The sequence below is a fragment of the Oncorhynchus mykiss genome, chromosome 11 (genome assembly GCF_057628025.1).
Source record: "Oncorhynchus mykiss isolate SJ-2025 chromosome 11, ASM5762802v1, whole genome shotgun sequence".
In the NCBI taxonomy this organism is placed as follows: domain Eukaryota; kingdom Metazoa; phylum Chordata; class Actinopteri; order Salmoniformes; family Salmonidae; genus Oncorhynchus; species Oncorhynchus mykiss.
Genome location: NC_143032.1, coordinates 4,027,931 through 4,042,517, shown reverse-complemented (window position 1 = coordinate 4,042,517; position 14,587 = coordinate 4,027,931). Strand labels below are relative to the sequence as shown.

General features: G+C 47.2%; 1 protein-coding gene across 1 annotated transcript in view; it reads right to left on the bottom strand.

Moving 5' to 3' along the window:
• Nucleotides 1–5,313: 5,313 nt before the first annotated feature.
• The window catches only part of stau2 (staufen double-stranded RNA binding protein 2), a 269,116-nt gene continuing 259,842 nt past the window's right edge, over nucleotides 5,314–14,587 (bottom strand). The window contains exon 16 of the mRNA XM_036934670.2: nucleotides 5,314–6,157. Within this exon, the coding sequence (XP_036790565.1) occupies nucleotides 6,122–6,157 (36 nt within the window). The 3' untranslated portion in view covers nucleotides 5,314–6,121. The remainder of the gene's footprint in view (nucleotides 6,158–14,587) is intronic.

Here is a 14,587-nt window from a genome sequence, read left to right as displayed (position 1 = left end):
TTAAAGGATGTAGGTTATAACATTGATTAAAGGATGTAGGTTATAACATTGTTGTTACTGGAGTAATGGCATTTGTTTCAAGGGTAAAAAGCAACAACATGTGAAGTGAAAGGACCTTCAGCCATTCCCGTGTTAGTAGACACAAAGACAGACATCACAACTCCCACTGGGCCACAGGAAACCAATACTTTATCACCACAAGACGCGTTTCCGTGTCAATTAAGGGAATCTAATAATGTCTGATCAAGTCCCACTCTGACATTAGACAGTCCACGTACACACTAACACAGAGTCCCAAACGGCACACTATTCCCTAACACAGAGTCCCAAACGGCACCCTATTCCCTAGCACAGATCTGTCAGTCAGAGTCCCAAACGGCACCCTATTCCCTAACACAGAGTCCCAAACGGCACCCTATTTCCTAACACAGATCTGTCAGTCAGAGTCCCAAACGGCACCCTATTTCCTAACACAGATCTGTCAGTCAGAGTCCCAAACGGCACCCTATTCCCTAACACAGAGTCCCAAACGGCACCCTATTCCCTAACACAGAGTCCCAAACGGCACCCTATTCCCTAACACAGATCTGTCAGTCAGAGTCCCAAACGGCACCCTATTCCCTAACACAGAGTCCCAAACGGCACCCTATTCCCTAACACAGATCTGTCAGTCAGAGTCCCAAACGGCACCCTATTCCCTAACACAGAGTCCCAAACGGCACCCTATTTCCTAACACAGATCTGTCAGTCAGAGTCCCAAACGGCACCCTATTTCCTAACACAGATCTGTCAGTCAGAGTCCCAAACGGCACCCTATTCCCTAACACAGAGTCCCAAACGGCACCCTATTCCCTAACACAGATCTGTCAGTCAGAGTCCCAAACGGCACCCTATTCCCTAACACAGAGTCCCAAACAGCCCCCTATTCCCTAACACAGAGTCCCAAACGGCACCCTATTCCCTATATAGTGCACTACTTTCGACCGGTGACCTAATGAGCCCTTTAGCCATTTGGAAGACGACCACAACAGTGATTCTCTATGAATGAATAACATCACAGCTCTCTCATGTCAAAGACCTGGTGATATGAGTTGTTGTAGGGAGTTGCATAGCTACATATCCATCTTTTTCTTTTTAGAATGTATTGAGTCAAACACTGAAATAACAGACTAGAAGCCGTTCCAAAATGTCCCGGAGACAGATGTTATTTCACCCCAGGGGGAGAATCTGATGAGGATGGACTAATACGGCACTGCTCGGGATTCCATTCGGGAACGCAAACAATGGAAATCTGTATTGGAGGGAGACAAGGCTTCCTTCCCGAACTGGGAACGTTCCCATTGAGGAAAGGAAACCTCGCGGAATACCGAGCTAGATAATATGCAAATCAAAAGCCTCTCTGCTTTTGAGTTCCGGAATTTCAGAATGTACACTCGCCGTCCACTTCACCAATGAGATTTAAACAAATCAGAGGGGGAGGAGACTTCCACGCAAGGTTCTATACTTAGATATGGGACAGGAAACGTAAACAGAATGATTATTTGAATTCTATTGGTGGAACATGTACTGAAATATCTTTCCTTTTAATAATCATATCAGGGGGTGGATTCGACACACATTATCAGGTCTTGGTTTTACGTAGGTTTAATGGCCCTGGTCTAAGGCCCTGGTCTAAGGCCCTGGTTAAGGGTAGCTCTACGGCCCTGGTCTAAGGCCCTGGTTAAGGGTAGCTCTACGGCCCTGGTCTAAGGCCCTGGTTAAGGGTAGCTCTACGGCCCTGGTCTAAGGCCCTGGTTAAGGGTAGCTCTACGGCCCTGGTCTAAGGTCCTAGTTAAGGGTAGCTCTTCGGCCCTGGTCTAAGGCCCTGGTTAAGGGTAGCTCTACGGCCCTGGTCTAAGGCCCTGGTTAAGGGTAGCTCTACGGCCCTGGTCTAAGGCCCTGGTTAAGGGTAGCTCTTCGGCCCTGGTCTAAGGCCCTGGTTAAGGGTAGCTCTACGGCCCTGGTCTAAGGCCCTGGTTAAGGGTAGCTCTACGGCCCTGGTCTAAGGTCCTAGTTAAGGGTAGCTCTACGGCCCTGGTCTAAGGCCCTGGTTAAGGGTAGCTCTACGGCCCTGGTCTAAGGCCCTGGTTAAGGGTAGCTCCACAGCCCTGGTCTAAGGCCCCGGTTAAGGGTAGCTCTACGGCCCTGGTCTAAGGCCCTGGTTAAGGGTAGCTCTACGGCCCTGGTCTAAGGCCCTGGTTAAGGGTAGCTCTACGGCCCTGGTCTAAGGTCCTAGTTAAGGGTAGCTCTACGGCCCTGGTCAGAGAACAACCCTGGTCATCCCTACTGCCTCTGATCTGGAGGACTCACTAAACAGAGAACATCCCTGGTCCTCCCTACTGCCTCTGATCTGGAGGACTCACTAAACAGAGAACATCCCTGGTCATCCCTACTGGCCTCTGATCTGGAGGACTCACTAAACAGAGAACATCCCTGGTCATCCCTACTGCCTCTGATCTGGAGGACTCACTAAACAGAGAACATCCCTGGTCATCCCTACTGTCTGATCTGGAGGACTCACTAAACAGAGAACATCCCTGGTCATCCCTACTGCCTCTGATCTGGAGGACTCACTAAACAGAGAACATCCCTGGTCATCTCTACTGCCTCTGATCTGGAGGACTCACTAAACAGAGAACATCCCTGGTCATCACTACTGCCTCTGATCTGGTGGACTCACTAAACAGAGAACATCCCTGGTCATCCCTACTGCCTCTGATCTGGAGGACTCACTAAACACACATGCTTCATTTGTAAATTATGTCTGAGTGATGGAGTGTGCCCCTTGCATTCCGTAAATAAAAAAAACAAGAAAATTGTGCCATCTGGTTTGCTTAATATAAGGAATTTGAAATGATTTATATTTTTACTTCTGATATTTTAAACCAAATAATTTTAGATTTTTACTCAAGTATAATTTTACTGGGTGACTTTGACTTTTATTTCCAGTTAATCCTGGCCTTAATTCAGTTCCCTAAAATGTGACGTTGTTTCTTCTTCACCTGATTTCCACGACAGAGAAACGATAAAGAAAAGACGCCAGACGTTTGTCAACAGGAACCGAGGTACCGACTTTACTTATAACACGTTGCTCCTCCCACATCCTCCACGTCAGTGAACAAGTGCTCCAAGTCGGGTTGCAAAATTAGGATCATTTTTCCACACAAAAAATAAAATAAATCCCAGTGTTTTCCCAGAAATCCTGGTTGGACGATTCCTGGTCTCACTACCAGGATTTCTGGGAAACAGGGTCATTTTGGGAGAGTTACCGGAATTTCGCAACCCTAGATTCAAGTGATCTCTGAATGGGTGAAACCCTGCTAATTAATGGTTGGATGGTTTCGCCACTTCAGAGATGATTCCCAGTGAGCACAAGATGTCGAAAAGACGTCTTTTCAATATAAAATATGTATTTAAGCATCTTTTAAACATATTTGTCAGTTTCTTTTCAACATATTTTGCTCACAGGGTTCAGAATGCACAGATTAAAAGCACCCAGTTGATGCCTTGGTGGCATCGGGCCAATATAACACACACAATGGGTGTAGATGTAATCGACTTAACTGTGGAGGGAAGAGAAGGGGGAAAAAATCCACGAACATAGAATCACTGGTCTATTAGAGACTTTCAGTCACTAAATGCCATGTCATCATTATAATCAACAACATGGTGTCCTTTCTAGAACCCATTAGGTGTATTCTAGAACACCTTGTCCATTCCAGAATACTCTGCTACTATGCGTTCTAGAAAGGTAGACAGCCTCTATGGTAGGCGAGTAGGCTTGTTACATTACACACTTTACAGTATTATGCTTTTAGGTCCTTACCAACATGGCTGCCAAACTCTCCTCTACCTCTCTGGTGAGAAGAACCCATTCTAGTGATGCTGTCTGTGGTGAAGTGTCCTTACACGAGGTCAGGCAGACCAAGGGGGTATACTACAAATTAGGATCAAGGAGTTTGCCAGCTAACTTGCAGAAACATTCTTAATTGGTCTTGATTGCTTCAACAACCAACAACTCATATATATAAATTGAGCTTTTTTAATGAATCAGAAAATCTGTTATTTCTGTCTGGCGAATTCCTTGATCCTGCTTCATAGTATATCCCTCTGCAGGACCCAGAGAGGTTGGCCCAACCTGCTGCTTCTCTCTGCAGGACCCAGAGAGGTTGGCCCAACCTGCTGCTTCCCTCTGCAGGACCCAGAGAGGTTGGCCCAACCTGCTGCTTCTCTCTGCAGGACCCAGAGAGGTTGGCCCAACCTGCTGCTTCCCTCTGCAGGACCCAGAGAGGTTGGCCCAACCTGCTGCTTCCCTCTGCAGGACCCAGAGAGGTTGGCCTAACCTGCTGCTTCTCTCTGCAGGACCCAGAGAGGTTGGCCCAACCTGCTGCTTCCCTCTGCAGGACCCAGAGAGGTTGGCCCAACCTGCTGCATCCCTCTGCAGGACCCAGAGAGGTTGGCCCAACCTAGCCCCTCTGCAGGACCCAGAGAGGTTGGCCCAACCTGCTGCTTCCCTCTGCAGGACCCAGAGAGGTTGGCCCAACCTGCTGCTTCCCTCTGCAGGACCCAGAGAGGTTGGCCTAACCTGCTGCTTCTCTCTGCAGGACCCAGAGAGGTTGGCCTAACCTGCTGCTTCTCTCTGCAGGACCCAGAGAGGTTGGCCCAACCTGCTGCTTCCCTCTGCAGGACCCAGAGAGGTCGGGCCAACCTGCTGCTTCTCTCTGCAGGACCCAGAGAGGTTGGCCTAACCTGCTGCTTCTCTCTGCAGGACCCAGAGAGGTTGGCCCAACCTGCTGCTTCCCTCTGCAGGACCCAGAGAGGTTGGCCCAACCTGCTGCTTCCCTCTGCAGGACCCAGAGAGGTTGGCCCAACCTTCCTCCTAACCACATCACAGTCACCTGATAGCAGAGTCGGGCTCAATTCAAATTGAGGTCAGTCAATTCAGGAAATAAACTGAAATTGCAATTCAATTATTGAACAGAACGGCATCCATTTTCATTGATTTCTTAATTCATTGAAAATGAGCTATTTATACATTTAAAAAAAAAGTTGCTTTACATTTTTTTTTTTAAGTTTTAACTTCAAATCCCTTCCTGAATTTGACTGACTTCCAATTGAATAGACCCTCACCCTGCCTGCTATCTCTATTGCTTAATGCTAAACACCAGTTTGGCCTTTTTGTCCATGTGAAGAAACCTTTTTTCTGTGCATATGATATTTCTGCAAGTCATTCACATCCCATATAGATAGATGATTAAGTAATATAATATAATATTTATTTTTTTTTGTTGATTTTATTAATATCAGCATGAAAGATAAGCTGGGTGAATATTACTGTATGAGAAGACAACTGCTACAACTTTCACAGCACTGCTATTGGCTAATTTTATAATACAGTCAGTACTCAAGCATTGTTAGATGAATAAACTAGAAAATAAACAGAAACATAATTACCCCCTTTGGAAAATAAGCTACACAACTTTGTCCCCCTATAATGTTGCCTCTGTCTTCATGGCATGATATACATATTGGGTTTCGACCCATATCATTACACATCTATCCAACTGTATTGGGGGTTTCGACCCATATCATTACACATCTATCCAACTGTATTGGGGGTTTCGACCCATATCATTACACATCTATCCAACTTTATTGGGGGTTTGACCCATTTCATTACACATCTATCCAACAGGGAAAATCTAGGTGTTTATACTCAATCTAGTTTTTTTTAATTATTATATATATATTTGTATTTATTTTTTAAATTTAAATTCCTCGTAAATGATCAATACATGTAATGTGTTAGAATAGTGTTGTCTTCACATAGAGACTCATAGGTTTTTCCCCATCTTTTTCTAGTTAGTCGGTTATTTCATTTTTTTTTTTTTCTCTTCACGGTACACATCCACACACTCCGTTGCATGTTGTTCCAGGTTGTTGCCAGGATGCTGCGGCGGTCGTGGGGGGGGGGGGGATAGGGGTCATAGGTGACGGGGAAAGAGTCAGGGGTCAACTCCTTGACGACAGCCTGTTGTATCCACGGCGACCTGAGTGGTGGGTGGTGCCTGAGTTAGTCTGTTCAGTGTCCGTCCTCTCTGACACACACCTCGCTGCTCTGGGGGAACCAATCAGAAAGAGGGAGAAGCAAGATGTTAGAATGGATTCTTACACATGCATCCTTCCTTCCCATCTCCATTGAAATCGTTTCTGATCTAATTCATAGAAGGGATCCTGTCGAGGGACATTATCCATACCTCGAATCCAAAACCATAGAGGCCCTATTCTCCATCCCTCAGCGCCTGGTTCCTTTCAAAGATTCATCCTAGGTTTTTCCTAGCCACCGTGCTTCTACATTACTTGATCCTTGGGGTTTTAGTTTAGGGTTCTGCACAGCACTTTGAGACAACTGATGATTTAAAAAGGGTTTAATAAATAAATGTGATTGATTGAGGCCCTTAACCCTAATGTTAGGCCTTACCCTGAACCCTAATGTTAGGCCCTACCCTTAACCCTAATGTTAGGCCTTACCCTTAACCCTAATGTTAGGCCCTACCCTTAACCCTAATGTTAGGCCCTACCCTTAACCCTAATGTTAGGCCTTACCCTGAACCCTAATGTTAGGCCCTACCCTTAACCCTAATGTTAGGCCCTACCCTTAACCCTAATGTTAGGCCTTACCCTGAACCCTAATGTTAGGCCCTACCCTTAACCCTAATGTTAGGCCTTACCCTGAACCCTAATGTTAGGCCTTACCCTGAACCCTAATGTTAGGCCTTACCCTGAACCCTAATGTTAGGCCTTACCCTGAACCCTAATGTTAGGCCCTACCCTGAACCCTAATGTTAGGCCCTACCCTGAACCCTAATGTTAGGCCTTACCCTGAACCCTAATGTTAGGCCTTACCCTGAACCCTAATGTTAGGCCTTACCTTTAACCCTAATGTTAGGCCCTACCCTTAACCCTAATGTTAGGCCCTACCCTTAACCCTAATGTTAGGCCCTACCCTTAACCCTAATGTTAGGCCTTACCCTGAACCCTAATGTTAGGCCTTACCCTGAACCCTAATGTTAGGCCTTACCCTGAACCCTAATGTTAGGCCTTACCCTGAACCCTAATGTTAGGCCTTACCCTTAACCCTAATGTTAGGCCCTACCCTGAACCCTAATGTTAGGCCTTACCCTGAACCCTAATGTTAGGCCCTAGCCTGAACCCTAATGTTAGGCCCTACCCTGAACCCTAATGTTAGGCCTTACCCTGAACCCTAATGTTAGGCCTTACCCTGAACCCTAATGTTAGGCCTTACCCTGAACCCTAATGTTAGGCCTTACCCTTAACCCTAATGTTAGGCCCTACCCTGAACCCTAATGTTAGGCCTTACCCTGAACCCTAATGTTAGGCCCTACCCTGAACCCTAATGTTAGGCCCTACCCTGAACCCTAATGTTAGGCCTTACCCTGAACCCTAATGTTAGGCCTTACCCTGAACCCTAATGTTAGGCCTTACCCTGAACCCTAATGTTAGGCCTTACCCTTAACCCTAATGTTAGGCCCTACCCTGAACCCTAATGTTAGGCCTTACCCTGAACCCTAATGTTAGGCCCTACCCTTAACCCTAATGTTAGGCCCTACCCTGAACCCTAATGTTAGGCCTTACCCTGAACCCTAATGTTAGGCCTTACCCTTAACCCTAATGTTAGGCCTTACCCTTAACCCTAATGTTAGGCCTTACCCTTAACCCTAATGTTAGGCCCTACCCTTAACCCTAATGTTAGGCCCTACCCTTAACCCTAATGTTAGGCCCTACCCTTAACCCTAATGTTAGGCCTTACCCTTAACCCTAATGTTAGGCCTTACCCTTAACCCTAATGTTAGGCCTTACCCTTAACCCTAATGTTAGGCCTTACCCTTAACCCTAATGTTAGGCCTTACCCTGAACCCTAATGTTAGGCCCTACCCTTAACCCTAATGTTAGGCCCTACCCTTAACCCTAATGTTAGGCCTTACCCTTAACCCTAATGTTAGGCCTTACCCTGAACCCTAATGTTAGGCCCTACCCTGAACCCTAATGTTAGGCCCTACCCTTAACCCTAATGTTAGGCCCTACCCTTAACCCTAATGTTAGGCCTTACCCTTAACCCTAATGTTAGGCCCTACCCTAAACCCTAATGTTAGGCCCTACCCTTAACCCTAATGTTAGGCCTTACCCTGAACCCTAATGTTAGGCCCTACCCTGAACCCTAATGTTAGGCCCTACCCTTAACCCTAATGTTAGGCCCTACCCTTAACCCTAATGTTAGGCCCTACCCTTAACCCTAACGTTAGGCCCTACCCTGAACCCTAATGTTAGGCCCTACCCTTAACCCTAATGTTAGGCCTTACCCTTAACCCTAATGTTAGGCCTTACCCTTAACCCTAATGTTAGGCCCTACCCTTAACCCTAATGTTAGGCCTTACCCTTAACCCTAACGTTAGGCCCTACCCTGAACCCTAACGTTAGGCCTTACCCTTAACCCTAATGTTAGGCCTTACCCTGAACCCTAATGTTAGGCCCTACCCTTAACCCTAATGTTAGGCCCTACCCTTAACCCTAATGTTAGGCCTTACCCTTAACCCTAATGTTAGGCCCTACCCTTAACCCTAATGTTAGGCCCTACCCTTAACCCTAATGTTAGGCCCTACCCTTAACCCTAATGTTAGGCCTTACCCTGAACCCTAATGTTAGGCCCTACCCTTAACCCTAATGTTAGGCCCTACCCTTAACCCTAATGTTAGGCCCTACCCTTAACCCTAATGTTAGGCCCTACCCATAACCCTAATGTTAGGCCTTACCCTGAACCCTAATGTTAGGCCCTACCCTTAACCCTAATGTTAGGCCCTACCCTTAACCCTAATGTTAGGCCTTACCCTGAACCCTAATGTTAGGCCTTACCCTGAACCCTAATGTTAGGCCTTACCCTGAACCCTAATGTTAGGCCTTACCCTTAACCCTAATGTTAGGCCCTACCCTGAACCCTAATGTTAGGCCTTACCCTGAACCCTAATGTTAGGCCCTACCCTTAACCCTAATGTTAGGCCCTACCCTGAACCCTAATGTTAGGCCTTACCCTGAACCCTAATGTTAGGCCTTACCCTTAACCCTAATGTTAGGCCTTACCCTTAACCCTAATGTTAGGCCCTACCCTGAACCCTAATGTTAGGCCTTACCCTGAACCCTAATGTTAGGCCTTACCCTTAACCCTAATGTTAGGCCTTACCCTTAACCCTAATGTTAGGCCTTACCCTTAACCCTAATGTTAGGCCCTACCCTTAACCCTAATGTTAGGCCCTACCCTTAACCCTAATGTTAGGCCCTACCCTTAACCCTAATGTTAGGCCTTACCCTTAACCCTAATGTTAGGCCTTACCCTTAACCCTAATGTTAGGCCTTACCCTTAACCCTAATGTTAGGCCTTACCCTTAACCCTAATGTTAGGCCTTACCCTGAACCCTAATGTTAGGCCCTACCCTTAACCCTAATGTTAGGCCCTACCCTTAACCCTAATGTTAGGCCTTACCCTTAACCCTAATGTTAGGCCTTACCCTGAACCCTAATGTTAGGCCCTACCCTGAACCCTAATGTTAGGCCCTACCCTTAACCCTAATGTTAGGCCCTACCCTTAACCCTAATGTTAGGCCTTACCCTTAACCCTAATGTTAGGCCCTACCCTTAACCCTAATGTTAGGCCTTACCCTTAACCCTAATGTTAGGCCTTACCCTGAACCCTAATGTTAGGCCCTACCCTGAACCCTAATGTTAGGCCCTACCCTTAACCCTAATGTTAGGCCCTACCCTTAACCCTAATGTTAGGCCCTACCCTTAACCCTAACGTTAGGCCCTACCCTGAACCCTAATGTTAGGCCCTACCCTTAACCCTAATGTTAGGCCTTACCCTTAACCCTAATGTTAGGCCTTACCCTTAACCCTAATGTTAGGCCCTACCCTTAACCCTAATGTTAGGCCTTACCCTTAACCCTAACGTTAGGCCCTACCCTGAACCCTAACGTTAGGCCTTACCCTTAACCCTAATGTTAGGCCTTACCCTGAACCCTAATGTTAGGCCCTACCCTTAACCCTAATGTTAGGCCCTACCCTTAACCCTAATGTTAGGCCTTACCCTTAACCCTAATGTTAGGCCCTACCCTTAACCCTAATGTTAGGCCCTACCCTTAACCCTAATGTTAGGCCCTACCCTTAACCCTAATGTTAGGCCTTACCCTGAACCCTAATGTTAGGCCCTACCCTTAACCCTAATGTTAGGCCCTACCCTTAACCCTAATGTTAGGCCCTACCCTTAACCCTAATGTTAGGCCCTACCCATAACCCTAATGTTAGGCCTTACCCTGAACCCTAATGTTAGGCCCTACCCTTAACCCTACTGTTAGGCCCTACCCTTAACACTAATGTTAGGCCCTACCCTTAACCCTAATGTTAGGCCCTACCCTTAACCCTAATGTTAGGCCTTACCCTGAACCCTAATGTTAGGCCCTACCCTTAACCCTAATGTTAGGCCCTACCCTTAACCCTAATGTTAGGCCTTACCCTTAACCCTAATGTTAGGCCTTACCCTGAACCCTAATGTTAGGCCCTACCCTGAACCCTAATGTTAGGCCCTACCCTTAACCCTAATGTTAGGCCCTACCCTTAACCCTAATGTTAGGCCTTACCCTTAACCCTAATGTTAGGCCCTACCCTGAACCCTAATGTTAGGCCCTACCCTGAACCCTAATGTTAGGCCTTACCCTGAACCCTAATGTTAGGCCTTACCCTGAACCCTAATGTTAGGCCCTACCCTTAACCCTAATGTTAGGCCCTACCCTGAACCCTAATGTTAGGCCTTACCCTGAACCCTAATGTTAGGCCTTCCCCTTAACCCTAATGTTAGGCCCTACCCTGAACCCTAATGTTAGGCCCTACCCTTAACCCTAATGTTAGGCCTTACCCTGAACCCTAATGTTAGGCCCTACCCTTAACCCTAATGTTAGGCCCTACCCTGAACCCTAATGTTAGGCCTTACCCTTAACCCTAATGTTAGGCCCTACCCTTAACCCTAATGTTAGGCCTTACCCTGAACCCTAATGTTAGGCCCTACCCTTAACCCTAATGTTAGGCCTTACCCTGAACCCTAATGTTAGGCCCTACCCTTAACCCTAATGTTAGGCCCTACCCTTAACCCTAATGTTAGGCCCTACCCTTAACCCTAATGTTAGGCCCTACCCTTAACCCTAATGTTAGGCCTTACCTTTAACCCTAATGTTAGGCCTTACCCTGAACCCTAATGTTAGGCCCTACCCTGAACCCTAATGTTAGGCCCTACCCTTAACCCTAATGTTAGGCCCTACCCTTAACCCTAACGTTAGGCCTTACCCTTAACCCTAATGTTAGGCCTTACCCTGAACCCTAATGTTAGGCCCTACCCTGAACCCTAATGTTAGGCCTTACCCTGAACCCTAATGTTAGGCCTTACCCTGAACCCTAACGTTAGGCCCTACCCTTAACCCTAATGTTAGGCCCTACCCTGAACCCTAATGTTAGGCCTTACCCTGAACCCTAATGTTAGGCCTTCCCCTGAACCCTAATGTTAGGCCCTACCCTTAACCCTAATGTTAGGCCCTACCCTTAACCCTAATGTTAGGCCCTACCCTTAACCCTAATGTTAGGCCCTACCCTTAACCCTAACGTTAGGCCTTACCCTTAACCCTAATGTTAGGCCTTACCCTGAACCCTAATGTTAGGCCCTACCCTGAACCCTAATGTTAGGCCTTACCCTGAACCCTAATGTTAGGCCTTACCCTGAACCCTAATGTTAGGCCCTACCCTTAACCCTAATGTTAGGCCCTACCCTGAACCCTAATGTTAGGCCCTACCCTTAACCCTAATGTTAGGCCTTACCCTGAACCCTAATGTTAGGCCCTACCCTTAACCCTAATGTTAGGCCCTACCCTGAACCCTAATGTTAGGCCTTACCCTTAACCCTAATGTTAGGCCCTACCCTTAACCCTAATGTTAGGCCTTACCCTGAACCCTAATGTTAGGCCCTACCCTTAACCCTAATGTTAGGCCTTACCCTGAACCCTAATGTTAGGCCCTACCCTTAACCCTAATGTTAGGCCCTACCCTTAACCCTAATGTTAGGCCCTACCCTTAACCCTAATGTTAGGCCTTACCCTGAACCCTAATGTTAGGCCCTACCCTTAACCCTAATGTTAGGCCTTACCCTGAACCCTAACGTTAGGCCCTACCCTTAATAACGTTAGGCCTTACCCTGAACCCTAACGTTAGGCCCTACCCTTAACAATAATATTAGGCCTTACCCTTAATAACGTTAGGCCCTACCCTTAATAACGTTAGGCCCTACCCTTAATAACGTTAGGCCCTACCCTTAACCCTAACGTTAGGCCCTACCATTAATAACGTTAGGCCCTACCCTTAACCCTAACGTTAGGCCCTACCCTTAATAACGTTAGGCCTTTACCCTTAACAATAACGTTAGGCCTTACCCTTAACAATAACGTTAGGCCTTACCCTTAATAACGTTAGGCCTTACCCTTAAAAATAACGTTAGGCCATACCCTTAATAACGTTAGGCCTTTACCCTTAATAACGTTAGGCCTTACCCTTAATAACGTTAGGCCTTACCCTTAATAACGTTAGGCCTTACCCTTAATAACGTTAGGCCCTACCCTTAACCCTAACGTTAGGCCCTACCCTTAACCCTAACGTTAGGCCCTACCCTTAACCCTAACGTTAGGCCCTACCCTTAATAACGTTAGGCCCTACCCTTAATAACGTTAGGCCCTACCCTTAACCCTAACGTTAGGCCCTACCCTTAACCCTAACGTTAGGCCCTACCCTTAATAACGTTAGGCCCTACCCTTAACCCTAACGTTAGGTCCTACCCTTAACCCTAACGTTAGGCCTTACCCTTAATAACGTTAGGCCTTTACCCTTAACCCTAACGTTAGGCCCTACCCTTAATAACGTTAGGCCCTACCCTTAATAACGTTAGGCCCTACCCTTAACCCTAACGTTAGGCCCTACCCTTAATAACGTTAGGCCCTACCCTTAATAACGTTAGGCCCTACCCTTAACCACTAGCACTGACCTTATGACCTCTGGATCTAACGGTCTCCACTAGCACTGACCTTATGACCTCTGGATCTAACGGTCTCCACTAGCGCTGACCTTATGACCTCTGGATCTAACGGTCTCCACTAGCACTGACCTTATGACCTCTGGATCTAACGGTCTCCACTAGTGCTGACCTTATGACCTCTGGATCTAACGGTCTCCACTAGCACTGACCTTATGACTTCTGGATCTAACGGTCTCCACTAGCGCTGACCTGAGTTTGCGATTAAACCTGTCATTCACCCTTCACTAACCCGCCCAATGCGCTTTCTCTCAGCTTGTGTCAACCAAATGGCATCCTAATCCCTATTCAGTGCACTACATTTGACCAGATCCCCTCGATAATCACCAACCCCCTCGATAATCACCACGCCTCGATAATCACCAAGCCCCTCGATAATCACCAACCCCCTTGATAATCACCAAGCCCCTCGATAATCACCAACGCCCTCGATAATCACCAAGCCTCGATAATCACCAACCCCCTCGATAATCACCAAGCCCCTCGATAATCACAAAGCCACTCGATAATCACCAAGCCCCTCGATAATCACCAACCCCCTCGATAATCACCAACCCCCTCGATAATCACCAAGCCTCGATAATCACCAACCCCCTCGATAATCACCAACCCCCTCGATAATCACCAAGCCCCTCGATAATCACCAAGCCTCGATAATCACCAAGCCCCTCGATAATCACCAAGCCCCTCGATAAACACCAAGCCTCGATAATCACCAAGCCCCTCGATAATCACCAAGCCCCTCGATAATCACCAAGCCTCGATAATCACCAAGCCCCTCGATAATCACCAACCCCCTCGATAAACACCAAGCCCCTCGATAATCACCAAGCCCCTCGATAATCACCAAGCCTCGATAATCACCAAGCCCCTCGATAATCACCAAGCCCCTCGATAATCAACAAGCCTCGATAATCACCAAGCCCCTCGATAATCACCAAGCCCCTCAATAATCACCAACCCCCTCGATAATCACCAACCCCCTCGATAATCACCAAGCCCCTCGATAATCACCAAGCCTCAATAATCACCAAGCCCCTCGATAATCACCAACCCCCTCGATAATCACCAAGCCCCTCGATAATCACCAACCCCCTCGATAATCACCAACCCCCTCGATAATCACCAACCCCCTCGATAATCACCAACCCCCTCGATAATCACCAAGCCTCGATAATCACCAAGCCTCGATAATCACCAACCCCCTCGATAATCACCAACCCCCTCGATAATCACCAACCCCCTCGATAATCACCAAGCCTCGATAATCACCAAACCCCTCGATAATCACCAAGCTTCGATAATCACCAAGCCTCGATAATCACCAAGCTTCGATAATCACCAAGCCTCGATAAT